We start from the raw sequence: 16,079 nt of genomic DNA, 5'->3' as shown, positions 1-16,079 counted from the left end.
GAGCGCAGGCTCAGTAGTTGTGGCACACGGACTTAGTGGCTTCGCGGCATATGGGATCTTCCTGGACCAGGGATCGAACCTGTGTCCCCTGCATTGGCAGGCGGATTCTTAACCACAGCGCCACCAGGGAAGTCCCCTCACCTGTATTTTGATTGAGAACAGGTCACTTTATCTGATCTGTGAGTCAGTTTCTAGATTTTTAAACTCAATATGATTTTAAGTATCAGATCTTTGCAAGGTCAGTACTCTTCAAACGGCACAGTGCATGCAGATCACGTGGATATCTTGTTACAGTGCAGATTCTGACCAGGAGAACTGTGCGGCCTGGGACTCTTCATTTCCAACAAATTCCCCCAGTTGCTGATACTGCTGTTCCGCAGATAACACTTTGAAAGGCAAAGTGATGACAAAGTTCCTTTTCAACTATTATCCCCCTTCAGTTTAACACTAACACATATAAATGGCTTTAAGCCTTCATTTATTGTGACAAATATTAAGTGCTAAAATTTTTAAATTACTAAGTTTGAATTTTCTTATTTTGTAAGCCTAAGAAATGATTGCTTCTCACCACATGGAAAATGTTAAGTTCTTGTATAACCATGCCCTCAACCATCACTCTGCCCCCAAAGGGCAAAAGATAATTACTTTTTAAGTATTACTTGTGATGAAGTTTAAACATAAAACCTTTGTGGATAACTAATAGTGCTTTTCTCACATAAGTGAGGCACATAGGGCTGAGTAGAGAAACCACCAGACTCAAGGGAAGAAAAAAACCCAAGCATTATTCAGAGCAGGCTAATAATTTCAGACTGGTTAGGTGGATTTGAATAACTGTTAACACGAGAGAGCAGTTTATAATTGTGGGGATGAATTGAATAATCTAGAAAAGAATAAATACACATTTTTTTCTAATTTTTTTCTTTATGTCTTTCAGAGAAATCAACTTCTCAGTCATTGGTCGGTATGTGGATTATCTTGTAGAAGAACAGGGAGTGAAGAATATCTTTGGTAAGTCATCTTTAGAGAGATACATATCTCTACATATCTCTAGCTCAGTCCTTAGAAAGTAGCTGTCACCAGATTACTAGCTAGGAGGTCACAGTGTTATTGTGTCACAGGTTATGGTTGAGCCTGGCTAAGCCATGTAAAATTTGTGGATTTGTAGTCTCATCAATTTTAGACCTAAAAGATGATCAAGAGATGATATAATTGGGTAGTGCACCTGAGATAGGCTGGGACCTGGGACCCTTTACTGGAGTGCTTACACCGGGACAAACGTCTCTGCGAGCAACAGACTACAAAGAAACTCTTAGGGAGTAAAAATCACTACACACATGAGCAGTGGGGGCAATTATGAACAATAAGATTCAAAAAGGCCACAAGCCAGCTGCCACTTCTAAGGTACTGCGAGCATGCCGGGTACCGCGTGATCCCTGCACCCAGCAGCACCGAGGGGGTGGGTAGAACACCTAAGCTACGCCTCCTGCCCAACCCACAGGCCCGCCCCTGTTGTTACCCCTTTTAAGGAACCAGCTCGCCACCTTGGGGAGCGAGCAAGGACACCTCTTTCTTGTTCTCCCTCCCTCATGCTGCAGCAGGAACCTCAGTAAAGCCTTGCCTGAATTCCCATCTGGCCTCTTATCAATTTCTATTGATTAAAGAGTCCAGGGACCCAGGTCTATAGACAGAGGTCGTTTTAGATCTGTAGTGCACACCATTGTCTTCATAAGTAACTGCCACCTATGACCACCTTGACATCCCAGTACTGAACGGTATTGGTTTTCCTGCCATTCAAGCCCAAATATAGAACTGCCTGGCGTGCTCGGAGATTTGCCTGAAACATGGGCAGTTACCTCTGTCTCCATTTAAAATACTCTCTGTCCCTGAAAACAATGAGATTTGTAAATTACAAGTCATACTTAACCTTCCCACTCCTTTTGACAAGGTGAGGATGGAAAAAAAGGCTGAGTCTGAGGTGGAAATGGAAACATGGCATCACCCCACCCACCCAGCTTCTGTCCTCTGGTGTTTCTCCGTGTCCCTTCCTCTCGAGCAGGGATTTCTGCCCCCGCACTGCCAGCGTTGGTGCTGGAAGCACGAAAGGTATCGGTTGGTCCCGCTGACTGACTCTCTGTTTGGAACAGTGAATGGCACGACAGGAGAAGGCCTGTCCCTGAGCATCTCAGAGCGCTGCCGGGTCGCGGAGGAGTGGGTGACAGAAGGGAGGAACAAGTGAGTGGCTCCATCATGATAAACACCTGCATCTGCGAGAGCTGCGTAGACACAGCTATACCCCAGGTGACACAGCCTCCCTGCTCTCCGACCACAAATCAGGCCTGAGGTCAGCTTGTGGAAAGAGGAGCTGAGGCAGAGGAGGGCCCTTCCCTTCCGTGTGGAAGGGCAGCCAGACACACCCGGCTCTCAGAGATCCCATCGGGAAACTGGGAACAGCCTCTTGTTTTATCTACCAGGCCAGTCCCTCCGGTTCCCTGTCCTTGGCCTGAGGGGGTGTGGAGCAGGGCCCTGGCGACTGGCTGCTGAGCTCCTAGCCCTTCCGCTGAGCAGCTCATACTCCTTCCCATCTCAGGGTGGGTCCTGGTGGTTCTATCAGCCTGTTGCTTCCTTACAGTTCTCTCTGCATGTGACTCAGCATGCTTTTTGTGGTGCTTCCTCTTGTAGTCTTAGGGAGCTTTCTGCATCCTCTAAACTTCAGCGAGTTAATGTATTTGGTTATAACACTCAGTCTGTGCCACGGTGAAACAAATAGGACAGCATCAATTCAGTAAGCACGGCAATTAACCAAGCTTGATTTGTGGTCTGTTCTGCACTGTTATGCATCGTGTGTTATGCACTGTGCTGGCGCTGGAGATATAAAACGGGATCTCTGCCCTCAGGTTGCTTACCATCCAGTGGAGATGTCAGACCATGAAAACTAACACTGATCCTTCCGATAAATAGTGTAAACAGGGATCAGAGAAGGGTGATTGACGGTGTCTTAGGTGGAGGCAAAGATTGGAGGTAAGTCTCAAGTGAGCCTGGAGCAGAGGTGGTCAGTGCAAAGCCCCTGCCCACTTTGGGGACCCTTAAATGGCTTTAGAGCAACTTGGATACTCTGAAATTATACGCCAAATGTGACTGCGTGTCCACATAGGCACCTTCTCGTGATCTTCAGTTTTCAGCTAATTTTCAGTCAGATCCTGGGCCTCAAACATTTAAAGACCACAGGCAGAGTGAGGAAAGAAGAAGGCTAAGGGTAAACATCAAGAAAAGCACCAGAACCGGGAGGGATAGGGAAGTGGGCGCAGACAGAAAACCTTCAGAAGGGTCAGAGGGAGGTGAAGAGCAGATCCTGTCTGCTGGAAGGAAGGAAGTGTGCTTCAGAGAGCGTCGGGGGAGTGTGGAGATTAAGAGCAGGGCCTGCAGAGCCGGACTGCCTGAGTTGGGTCCTGAGTGTGCCTCTAAGTAGCTCTGTGAACTCAGGCAGCTCTTAAATGCCCTGTGCTTTGTCTGTGAAACAGGAATACTAATAGTACCTATCCTATGAGGCGCTGGTGAGGATTCAAGCAGTCTACACATATAGTACTAAGTATTATGTAAGAATTCACTGTAACTATTTGCAGTGGATGCTGTGTTCGTTATAACATTTGTTATAATCATTATTAGATGCTGTGAGAGTCAGTAGGATTGAGAAAGTAGGAAATGACCAGCTAACCTCAGAGAGAGCAGAGCCAGTTGGTTCATTGTCACGGAAGCAGCTGCCCTGAGGTTAGAATGCCGCAGACACATGGCAGGGGAACCAGTGAGGGTAGCTTATCCTCACCCCAAAAAATTTGCTGCTGAGGAGAAGGAGAGAAGGAATCATGGATTAGAGTGAAGGAAGCAAGATTAAAAGAAGGGTAGTTTTTTTTCTCTTAAAGCAGGGAAGTAATGAGCACGTTTCCGCGCTGAAAGGACAGTGCCATTGGAGAAGAGGTTAAAGGGAGTGGAGAACTGATGCCTTTGATGGCAGGTCTCCACGGGGGCTTGAAATAAACCCAAATGTAAGCAGAGTAGCTTTAGGAGACAGCTAAGAAGCTGGGAGGAACGCATAGAAGGTAACACAGCTAAGCGCAGAGGTGAGGAGGAGAAGGGAGGGAGTCTGTGTGTGGAAGAATCTTTATCTTTGGTGTCTTGGAAGCGAGGACATCTGCCAAGAACAAGGGTTTGGGTGGAACTTAGAGCTTGAGGAGAAAAGTCAAGATTTGGAGCAGCCGCTGCAGTGACTAGGAAAGGGAAGTAAGTCATGGGGACCAGAGGCTTTCGGGACCCTCGTCCTCCTGAACTGGGAAATCACAAGTTTGTACTAAAGCCACAGACCCAGCAGCTGGGTGGAGAGGGGGAGGGAATGCATGATTGTTTTAACCTAAGCCAGGAGACAGGGGTAGTGAAAGGTTTAAGGAGGTCATGCAATAAAGCTGCTGGTGAGGGGAAAGCAGACCAGCCAGCCACCTTTTCTCCTCTCAGAAGTCTTCTGTTATCCTTAACAAATGCAGACCTGATCATAGCACTTCCCAGCTAGGTCCCATTTTACCGAAGACAGAAGAAGTCAAGAATCACAGGAGGGCTCAATGCTTGGGCCTTAACGGGGATGTGGTGTCTCCATCCCATGGGGGCAGCATGTGTGTCACTCTGAGTCCCTGGAAGACTCGCCAGCATGACTGCATTCACAGCTGAGTTTTATTGATCCTACCCTCAGAAGACCAGTCTAAGTGTGGCCTCTTCCCACGGGGCCCCGTGGAGCACCTCCAAAGATGAACACTGAGGTCTCAGAGAAAACCTCACTCGTGGCCAAATTCTGAGGACACACAAGATAGGAAAAAACTTTTCACAGTGAATTCCTTTCTCGTATGGCTGGTTCCTGGTTGTACTCTTTGAGGAACCTCTTTATTTTTATCTCCAACCAAAAATATCTCAGCTTTACACCTATTTTCATGCACATTGTCACTGTCAAATGCAGCATCTCTAACAATGCATAGTCAAAATAAGGTACTTGACTATTGATTGATTGATCAGTTATTGCTTTCAAAATCCTGTTGCTTATATACAGCAGAAACTAACACAACACTGTAAAGCAATTATACTCCAATAAAGATGTTAAAAAAAAATCTTATTGCTTAGTTGAACCTTAAATTTTATTCCCTGGACATTTTTTTAAAATCCCTGGTTAGATTAATTTTAAGTATACCACTGTAGAATTCAGTAGTCTTGAGATTGAGATTAGTCAGATATTAGCTAATTGCTAAAACCAGCACAAACCAAGGTAGCACAGCTCTTCCGTGTTACTATAAACTTCAAGTGATGCAACAGTGTTTTCTCTTTTGCAGGTTGGATCAGATAGTAATTCACGTGGGAGCACTGAGCTTGAAGGAGTCACAAGAACTGGTATGTATGCGGGTCCATCTGGGAGAGACCACTTGAGGGGCCTCCATCTTTATGCTTGAGTTAAAATCAATATCATTTTTGCTAAATATTGGATGCTGGAGAGTATAAGGTGTAGGACTGCAGGGAAGCCAACACAGAGCCACAAAGAGAGTAGCCCAAGGTGATAACTGCTGTAGCAGAGCGTTTAATAGGAGACAGAGGCACCTCTTCTTTTGGGCAAAGTAAGGATGGCTGTGGAGCTACCTAGTTTGCAGGTAAGGAACAGAACTTGAGCCAACCTAAGTTTTCTCTAGGAAGTAAAAGGCAAGGCCATCTGCTGGGCATAAAGGAGATGGAAATGGGGTTCAGAAATGAGAAGTGGTAAAAACTGAGAATTGCTGCCTGGAGAATGGAAGAGAAAACTTAAACAGAAAAAGACTGTCCCCACCCATGTTTATAGCAGCACTGTTCATGAGGTCGAAGCAACCCAAATGCCCATGGACAGATGAATGGATAAAGAAAAGGTGGTATATACATACAATGGAATGTTATTCAGCCTTAAAAAGGAAGCAAATCCGTCTTGTCACATGCTACAATAGGGGTGAACCTCCTTGAGAACATTATGTTAAGTGAAGTAAGCCAGCCACTAAAAGACAAATACGATATTATTCTTCTTATACTATGAGGTATCTAAAGTAGTCAAATTCATAAAAACAGAATTAGAGTTAGTCCCGCTAGGGACTAGGGGGAGGGGGAAAGAAGAGTTGTTTAAGGGGTATAGAGTTTGTCGTCTGCGGAAAAAGAAGCAGGCTGTAAAACAAAGAAATGCGTTTATTAGGGGTCCTTTTTTAAAAGTTGACGTATAGTTGATGTGTTAGTTTCTGGTGTACAGCAGTGATTCAGTTTTATATTTATATATATATAGATACAGATATATAGATATATAGATTAAGCAGTTATTGCCTTCAAAAGTCTGTTGCTTGGTTGAACCTTAAATTTTATTCCCTGGACATTTTTTTTTTTTTTTTTTTTTTTTTGCGGTACGCGGGCCTCTCACTGCTGTGGCCTCTCCCGTTGTGCAGCACAGGCTCCGGACGCGCAGGCTCAGCTGCCATGGCTCATGGGCCCAGCCACTCCGCGGCATGTGGGATCCTCCCGGACCGGGGCACGAACCCGCATCCCCTGCATTGGCAGGCGGACTCTCAACCACTGCGCCACCAGGGAAGTCCCCTGGACATTTTTTAAAATCCCTGATTAGATTAATTTTTAGTAGACCACTGTAGAATTTAGTAGTCTTGAGATTGAGATTTTTTTTTTTTTGGCTGCGTTGGGACTTCGTTGCTTCGTGGGCTTTTCTCTAGTTGTGGCGAGCGGGGGCAACTCTTCGTTGCGGTGTGCGGGCTTCTTATTGCGGTGGCTTCTCTTGTTGCGGAGCACGGGCTCTAGGCACACGGGCTTCAGTAGTTGTGCTTGTGGACTCTAGAGCGCAGGCTCAGTTGTGGCACATGGGCTTAGCTGCTCCACGGTGTGTGGGATCTTCCCAGACAACGGATCAAACCCATGTCCCCTGCATTGGCAGGTGGATTCTTAACCACCGCGCCGCCAGGGAAGTCACCGAGATTGAGATTAGATATTAACTAACTATTAAAACCAGCATAAACCACAATAGTGCAGCCCTTCGTGTTACTATAAACTTCAAATGATGCAACAGTGTTTTCTCTTTTGCAGGATCAGATAGATATATATACATACATACATATATATATATATATATATATTCGTTTTCAGATTCTTTTCCATTATAGGTTATTACAAGATATTGAATATAGTTCTCTGTGCTATATAGTAAGTCTTTGTTGTTTATTTTATATAAAGTAGTGTGAATCTGTTAATTCAGCATGGATGGACCTAGAGAATATCATACTAAGTGAAGTAAGTCAGGCAGAGAAAGACAAATACCATATGACATCACTTATATGTGGAATCTAAAAAAATGATACAAATGAACTTATTTACAAAGCAGAAACAGACTCACAGACATAGAAAACACATTTATGGTTATTTGGAGTCTTAGAATTTCAATTCAGGGAGCACAGATTCCAGCAACCACAGAACAGTGTCCCCTCTGGGAAACAAAAAGCAGGAGTTTTTAAAGGAAAACAGAGAAGCACACTTAGTTTCCAAAAGTTTTTTGTGAAGAGTTGTGACTGGAAGGTATGTATTCTTTTTTTTTTTTCCTGTTACAATTTATTGACTCATCAAGTGTGTTTCACTTGTTATCAGTAAAGGCACACTTCTGCACAGTTCCGCCGGATGCCTTCCTAAACAGAGAGCTTCTTCTTCTTTTTTTTTTTTTAAGTCAGCAGGGTCAGCACAGTCACAGTGTAACAGGATGGAGCCCTAAAGTTTAAAATGGAGTTCCTGCTGACAGCTCCTTCCAAAACTTTCAGATCTGCAAGATGAAAAAGTTCTAGAGTTCTGTTTCACAACAATGTGAATATGCTTAACAGCAGTGAACTGTACACTTAAAAATGGCTAAGATGGGGAATTTTTTTTAATTTTTATTTTTTGGCCGCACCGCGTGGCTTGCGGGATCTCAGTTCCCCGACCAGGGACTGAACCCAGGCCACGGCAGTGAAAGCCTGGAATCCTAACCACTAGGCCACCAGGGAACTCCCAGTGTTGTGTTTTTCTTGGTCACAATTTTGAAAAATAAATTTAAAAGTAATTAATTTTTTTAAAAGGATTGCCCCAGTGGTGCTAAAAACCAACCAAAGTTGTAAGTCATAAATTTGTCATACCACCACTCCACACAGGTGTGAAGATTTTCTTCTAGGTACACTTTTCAACCAGAACATAGGAACAAGAACACAAAGACTGGATTGCTCTGGGGTTAGAGATGAGCAGGTTAGGTGGAGTAATATTGTGGCGAGGGAGGAAGGAGTTCAAGTTGCTAGCAGAAAAGTAAACCATGTGGTAGTTTTGAGGTCTCTGTGAATCAAGTAAGAAAAGAAAGCACAAAGATGTTGTAGCTTGGACTGTCGACTGAAAAAAAATGTACAACCTAAAAGTTGAGAATTATGTTTTATTCAGCAGACTTACTGAGGACTTAAGCCTGGGATACAGCCACTCAGCAAGCTCTGAGGGACTGTTCCAAAGAGGTAAGGGAGGAGCCTGGATGTATAGGAGTTTTCGGCTGGAAAAAATATATATATATATGGTTGAACATCAAAAGATTATTGCTAATCATAAAAACACGCATCTCAAGTTAATGATTTTAGTGTTTCCTTGTATGGTAAGGTGCAAGAGATTGGGCTTATTGAAACCATTCCTTTGATATGCATGTTTTTCTCCATCCTGAGTTCCCCTTAGGTCGCACCGTCCTGGTGCCTGCAGTGGCTGATGGCTGTTCGGCCGAAGCATCCTCTGTTTACTGAAATGGCAGGGACATCCTTTGTCCACAGAACCATGTCCTCAGAATTTAGATATTCTAATTCCAAAGAGCGCAATGACTTGATCTAACCCCAACATCTGCTTGTGGGTTTTGTTTGATTCTGTTTCCTATTAACTGAATTTAGAAATGGAATGTATACTGTATACTTGCAAAACCTCAATTCAACACTCTTAGGCAAGCCACTAGGGAAGACGTTACTAGGTGATTGCTTAGTAAGCCTAGAATCAGAACTTGGAAACTTGATTTATCCTTTTTACACTTGATTTGTTCTTCTTAACAGTAGCTCTTTCAACTATGGTAGTGTAAAGGAGGAAATTTTTTTTTCCCCTTCTCTTTTCAATTGCTTTCTTCTATGCATCATGTGAGTTTTAAAATATTGTCATGTATGACATGACAGACAGTGTCAACCATGGGGTTCAACACTAGAATAGTATAAAGATAATCTTAGTATAGAGATAATCCCCTGCTATAGGGATAATCGCCTGCTGTGGGATAATCTTGCCAAGGAGACAGTAATATTGGCATCTGCTTAGACATAACTCTCCATTGGATGATGCTTGAATGGGCACTGCCATCGACTGTCTCTGAAGTGGTTTCTCTTCCTTCCTTTCAGCTAAGGTTACCCTACTGCTCTTGTCCTAAACAAGGTGCTAAATAAATGATTCAAATATATCAATTCCAATCCTGTGTCAATAAAATCCTATCCAGTGTCTTGATTGTTCTTTGGACTATATCCCAATCTCTTTTTGACTCTCCTACTTTACTTCTGCAGAAAGTTAATCACATCTATTAGATATAGATATCACTAGCTTAAGTCTCAGAAGAAAGCCGTTTTTCCCTTTTAGGTAGTGGGGCATGTTTCAAAGCAATCACCAACATCTACTGAGTCCTGCTATGTGCTCAGCACCATGACTGACCTGAACACAAGAGTCAATAAGATCTGACCTCTGCCCTCAGGGAATTCACTCTAGTTGGAGACCAGGAAGATACACAACTACCTCACCATGTATTAGGTTTAAGTACTCTACTTGAAACAGATAAAAAATATTATGAGGGCCCAGTGGGAGGAAATGTTCACTTTTTTCTGAAGGAATGTGAGTAAATATCAGAAGAGTAGTGCAATGTATCTTCTGTGATATGTATAATCTTTTTCTTCTCAGCCTTTCTCAACTGCATCTCCAATCTGTAATATAAATTTTAAAATATGACTAATATCTTTGGAGAGGAAAGACAGTATCATCCAGTGGGCTGAACACTAGAAGAGAAATGACATCTGCAAGTTTCTCTATAATTAACAGTTATAGTTTATCAAAATGAACTGCTCGGGCTTCCCGGGTGGCGCAGTGATTGAGAGTCTGCCTGCCGATGTAGGGGACGCAGGTTCATGCCCCGGTCCGGGAAGATCCCACATGCCGCGGAGCGGCTGCGCCCGTGAGCCATGGCCACTGAGCCTGCACGTCCAGAGCCTGTGCTCCGCAACGGGAGAGGCCACAACAGTGAGAGGCCCGCATACCGCCAAAAAAAAAAAAAAATGAACTGCTCATGTCTCCTTAGCAAGTTTTTTTTGTACTGACAAAGTCTGCAGAAGAATAAGATTAAATACACAGCTCACCTCCACCAGGGGTCTCTACTTTGCAACACCTGGGATTTTCCTGGTAATGACATTTATCATTAAATGTGGTAGTTTTCCACTCTCTAGGTGTACATCGGTTGGCAAATTTGAAGAGTTTGTTGTTAACCTCTAGTATCTAAGCTGTAGGTGACTATAACAAATCGTTTACTCCAGGATGGTTGTGAAATTGTGATCTATAACAAGAAATAGATATTTGGTCTTTGTCCCATTTCTGGCACAGAGCTCCAAAACCCTCGAATTCCTGGAGATAAGAACAATAAAGGTGTCTCTTGTTATGTTAATGCGGTGACTTTTAGAAAGTACCTAAGGATGGGGGCTGGTTGCCAAGAGTACCAGGCATGAAAATTAGGGGTTGGAACTTTCAGTTAGAGTTGATATGATCAGCCCTATTTGAACCAATCCGCAATGGCCAATGATATAATCAATCATGCCTACGTAGTAAAGCCTCCATGAAGACGCCAAAGGACAGACTTCAAAGAGCTTCCAGTTTTGTGAACTTGTGGAGATTTGGGGAGGGTGGTGCACTCGCACTGAGAGAAGACATGGAAGTGTTGTGCCCTTTCCCCATGCCTTGCCCTATGCATCTCTTCTATCTGGCTGTTCCTGAGTCATACCCTTTTATAAAAAGCCAGTGATCTCGTAAGTAAAACGTTTCCCTGAGTTCTGTGAGCCTCCCCAACAAATTAATTGACCGAAGGAGGGGGTTGTTGGAACCTCTTATTTATAGCATATAGGTCAGGAGCACAGGTGATAACCTGGCATTTGAAATGGGGGTAGGGAGCTAGTCTTGTAGGACTGAGCCCTTGACCTGTATCTCCAGATAGATAGTGTCAGAGTTGAGCTGAATTGTAGGAAACCCAGCTGGTGTTTGAGAATTGCCTTTTGAGGTGGAGAAAACCCCACATTCACACACATCAGAATTGTGACCAATGGTCGTCTTTCTTCTTTTAAAGGCCCAACATGCAGCAAAAATAGGAGCCGATGGCATCGCTGTCATTGCACCTTTCTTTCTCAAGCCATGGAACAAAGGTAGGTAGATAGGTCAAAACGCACAGTGCTGTACATGGTCTGCTTCTTTATGCCTTCATTCCAAATGGTTGTATTTAACTCATGAAGGTAAAGTATTATGGACTGGAGGCATGAAGTTGCAATGGTACAGTAGTTCTCCGGAATATTCAGCCTCCCTGGACCCATAAAAGAGAAGAAAAGACTCCATTAAAGGACTTCAGCTCTTTTGTCAAGTAATCTGAGTAGGTCATCCACCAAGCCCTGGGTCAACCTACAGGTGCCTGTGTTTGGGTCAGGTGTCCACTTTTGGCCAATCAGTTGCATAGAGTGTCAGAGTCACATGGCAAAGCATGAGACCATTGTTCTCAACAAAAGAGGAATATAAGTAATGGGCATTTTGAGACTACATGTACTATTCAAATTTGAGTAAGTGATGAATTTGAAAAGAGATTTCACAGAAATATCCATTGTCTTCCAAAATATCAAATTATTGTTTTCTCTATGGAAACTATTTGTGGTTTCCAGGTATACTGAGTCTTTTTAATCCTTTTGATTAGCAAAAATGCAGTACAAATTTTAAAAGGATTAAAAACAGACAAAATGTTATTCGCATGCATGATTAAACAAATCCATAGCTAAATGTATAACAGGTCAAAATTGTCATGAAATATTACCTGTTATCAGTAAAATAGTCATTAATACTGGTAAGTAATTTAAATACTGCTATTTGGGAAATTTAGAATGAACATTTTAAAAGTTTTTTTCAGATGGTTTTAAAAAATTTTGCATAAGACAAATGAAAAATAACAGTACACAATAATTTTGTCAAAATATTTATTATCACAGTATTCAAATGTGTTCATAAGCTTCTCTCCCACTATTCAGTGGCATCCAGATGTAGGCAATTCTGCTGGATTTATTTATCATCTGTAGTAATGTTGCTGCTGAAGCTCAAATTGGATGATGTAGAAAATCCCAGTTCCTCAGTAAACCAGAGTGAACTGTCTTCTGATATATCTGAATTTCTCTCCAAAAGGGAAAGGTACCAAACTCTGGTTGAGATGTGCCACTACTTTTATGACTTCCCATTTGGAGCAGATGTTGTTTATCTTTTTGTTGTAGAATTTACTGTTACAACTTTATTCTGATCCTAACGCAAAGTCTTTGCTGTTCACTGACCACACTTACCCTTCTGGGTAAGAGGAAAAGGATCCTGCCTGATGGGCTTCTGATTTTTGTAAGAGTATTTCATGAGCTTCTCTTAATATGTGGGAAGATTTGCACCAGTTTTTTAATAGCTCTTTAGTATGGTAGGAAACTGATCCTCTTATTTTGGCCTTTCTACAGAGAGGAAAATAAAACTTTGAATAAAGTGAATTGCAAAGACATTGCAGTAGCAGTCTCAGAGATGGTAAGAGTGGTCAAGAATTTTTGGCTTCCAGAAAGGATGGTTGCATTTCATTAGACGGTTCTTTTTTTTTTGGCTGCGCGGCCTGTGGGATCTTAGTTCCCTGATCAGGGATCAAACCCATGCCCCGTACGTTGGAAGTGTGGAGTCTTAACCACTGGACCGCCAGGGAAGTCCCAAGGTTCCGTTTTTACTGGGGAAAGCCAGTGTTTTACACTTGTTCACACCATGACTTTTCCTGCTGTTCTTTCAGATGTCCTGATTAATTTCCTAAAGGAGGTGGCCGCTGCTGCCCCTGCACTGCCATTCTACTACTATCACATTCCTGCCTTGACAGGGGTAAAGAGTAAGTACTGCTTCTTTTCATGTTTCTTCACCTTCACCTCTCACATCGTACCCTATTTCACTAAGAAACCCCAACTCCACCCCACCTCACCCTGTATCACGAAAGCATAAAACTGTTGCCTAGATGGTTCCAACAGCTCCAAAATAAGTCACTCTTATCAAAAATAAGTCAGCCCTTATCAATCATTGACACCTCCTTATAATGGAAGATTTTTAAGTATGAAAGATGAATTGACCCCTATGTACTTGTAGCAGACAACTTGTGTCTGTCACACACACCCCTCCGTCTTATGTGGGAAGACATAGCCTGTAAGCCCCACAAAGACAGCGATTGGGTCTACTTTGTACCCTACTGTGTTCTCAGCACCTGGCACACTGGAAGGTACTCCGATCTCTTCTCACTTTTCTTTTAGGTTTTCTTTTATCATTATCATACTTCCAGCAAGAAGATTGTTACAGTTAGATGAAATTTATTAGGTTGTTTTTAAAATGCCATTCCTTTCTAACTTCCTTAGAAGAAAAAATAGAAGTTGTGCTTTATAAATATCCATCTATTGTCTTCAAGGAACAGAAGATTTAGGGTTACAATTTGATAAGTACAGAGGAACTAGGAGGCAAGGGCAAGTGATTATGTTCAATATGTTCCATCTGCAGCCAGTTGCAGCTGAGAGCAGCCCCTGGCAGCTCAGTGCAGATGTGTGGCGCTAGATGAGATGTTCTCTGTTATTTTCTGGGGGTGTACCGGTGAATGAGACATTTATTGTTTTGAACAGTTCGTGCTGAGGAGTTGTTGGATGGGATTCAGGATAAGATCCCCACCTTCCAAGGGCTGAAATTCAGTGACACAGATCTCTTAGACTTCGGGCAATGTGTTGATCAGAATCGCCAGCAACAGTTTGCTTTCCTTTTTGGGGTGGATGAGGTAAGTTTCCCCCTGGTATATCCCAGCGGGTTAGTTTCCCTCTGCAACACTTGATGTAGCCGCTTATATAGTAGCATCTTTTCTCTTCTCTTTTTCATGAAAGTTAATACTCTTTGTCTGTTTCTGATCAGCAACTGTTGAGTGCTCTGGTGATGGGAGCAACTGGAGCAGTGGGCAGGTAAGCAGGACTCATTTTTCCCAATACTTATTAGTGTAAAATCCCCCACAGAGGCAGTCATCACCTGCACAGTTGTATTTCTTGCAAGTACACCTTTTCTAATAGAAATTGCCTTTCTTTGCCACATTCTCTTAGTGAAAAGGAATGAACTAGGGCTTAGCACTTTGTTAGCGACTCAGTCACTCTTATAAGAAGCATCTGTTGCAGTTAGGGGTGAGGCACAGAAGCTGAGAGCATGCACAGAACTTCTTTATCAGAAATTATTTGGTTACGAATAACAGAAAGCCATTCAAACTAGCTTCTGTGAAAGAAGGTAAGTTATTATAAAATACTGGGAAATTTCATAAAACCCAAGGGGAGGAAGTGCAGTGAGGTCTCAGAGAAGATGAGAACCTAAAACTGCCAAGCTCTCAACAGCCAAGGCAGACCGTTCTCCACCTGTGGTCCTTTGGACATCCCTTTATTTGCCTTTCTCTCCAGATGGGCTTTCTCTGCTTCAGCATGCATGTGGCCAGTCATGGGACCCAAATGGGGCATCTCAGGATATCACTGGATAGCACTGCCAAGTCAGGTGTCCATGTAAGGTCCAGTCAGCTGCAGCTAGGGAGGTAGAATCAGTGGCCTGATGTCTACTCAGCAGAAGGCCTAGGGACGTTCAATTTGGCATGTCCACTGCACATGTTAACCTACTTCAGTAGCAGTGTGCCTGCAAGCAGATTGACTGAACTATTTACATTAACTGAAAGTGTATTTCCTCCCTGTGGAAAAAGTACAGGGGAAGCAAAGTAATACTCATAGCATATCTTGGTGAGCATGGCTTTGACGAAGAGTAGTTGGGTTGGATGTAATGGTAAGTAATGGTTTGGTCACTGAGCCAGGATGCCTGCAACATCCATCATCACTACAGGCCATTTCCTCCAAGGAAACCTGAATGCCTGGATCTGCTGACCTTGGAAATTCTTTTTTTTTTTTTTTCTGGCCCCCATACTAGGCATTTTTATTCTGTCAACAGAATCTGAAAGCAAAGTACATTTGATTACACTTCACTTCTCCTTAATTATGATCACATTCCTCTCTAAATGAGGATACTTCTGAGACCCCTGGGATTCAAATTAGAGTATTCTAAAACCCCTTAGACATTCATGCACATATTGCGACTTTGGGTGTTTCACATCTGCAGGTAACTTATCTCAATGATTATATTTTATTCTTCCCTACTTTTTTACGAGAAGATAATGTGAACTTCACGTTCTCAGAATGCCTTGTATTGACTCCAGGGACTACACTTATGAAGTACCAACAATATTCTGTTCCTGGTACACCAAGATGAAACTCTTTTCTGATCCTGAGTTACTGTAGGAGAAGTCATTAGAAACTGGGGAAACATCTTTGTTCTGAATTTCTAGAACCTTCTGCCTTGCTGGTTTCTCTAAGAACTCAGTGATTAGTCTAAGATATTTGTCTTTATTGGTAGAGTTAGAGATTCTTTTTTAAGTCAGCAAGAACATTTTATGATATCAAATAACATTCTCATCTCCATTTTTTTCTGAAATGTAATAGAATAAGCAGTATGAAGGGATGGTAAGCTTCTCGACAACTTTGTTGCCCTTCTTTGAGACATAGTTTCTTCACAGCAAAATGGAAACCACACCTACCTCACCGGGCTCTGAGAGGATTAGACATGGTTTATGTCAGGCACCCGGAATACAACAGTCAATAAATGGTCCTTGT

At 42.7% G+C, this 16,079-nt stretch overlaps 1 protein-coding gene across 2 annotated transcripts in view; it reads left to right on the top strand.

The window, feature by feature from the left end:
* NPL (N-acetylneuraminate pyruvate lyase) overlaps nt 1-16,079 on the top strand; it is a 40,093-nt gene that overhangs the window by 12,335 nt on the left and 11,679 nt on the right. The window contains exons 2-8 of one of the 2 annotated variants that reach the window (XM_079905536.1): nt 935-1,008; nt 2,145-2,232; nt 5,364-5,421; nt 11,441-11,516; nt 13,157-13,249; nt 14,022-14,170; nt 14,302-14,348. In XM_079905536.1, the coding sequence (XP_079761662.1) occupies nt 935-1,008; nt 2,145-2,232; nt 5,364-5,421; nt 11,441-11,516; nt 13,157-13,249; nt 14,022-14,170; nt 14,302-14,348 (585 nt within the window). Of the gene's footprint in view, nt 1-934; nt 1,009-1,747; nt 2,233-5,363; nt 5,422-11,440; nt 11,517-13,156; nt 13,250-14,021; nt 14,171-14,301; nt 14,349-16,079 lie in introns of those variants that run through there. The other variant, XM_079905535.1, reaches the window with a different exon arrangement.

This window comes from Stenella coeruleoalba, assembly GCF_951394435.1.
Source record: "Stenella coeruleoalba genome assembly, chromosome: 1".
Classification (NCBI taxonomy): Eukaryota; Metazoa; Chordata; class Mammalia; order Artiodactyla; family Delphinidae; genus Stenella; species Stenella coeruleoalba.
The sequence above is the reverse complement of the archived record's forward strand: the minus strand, read 5'-3'. Positions and strand labels throughout refer to the sequence as shown.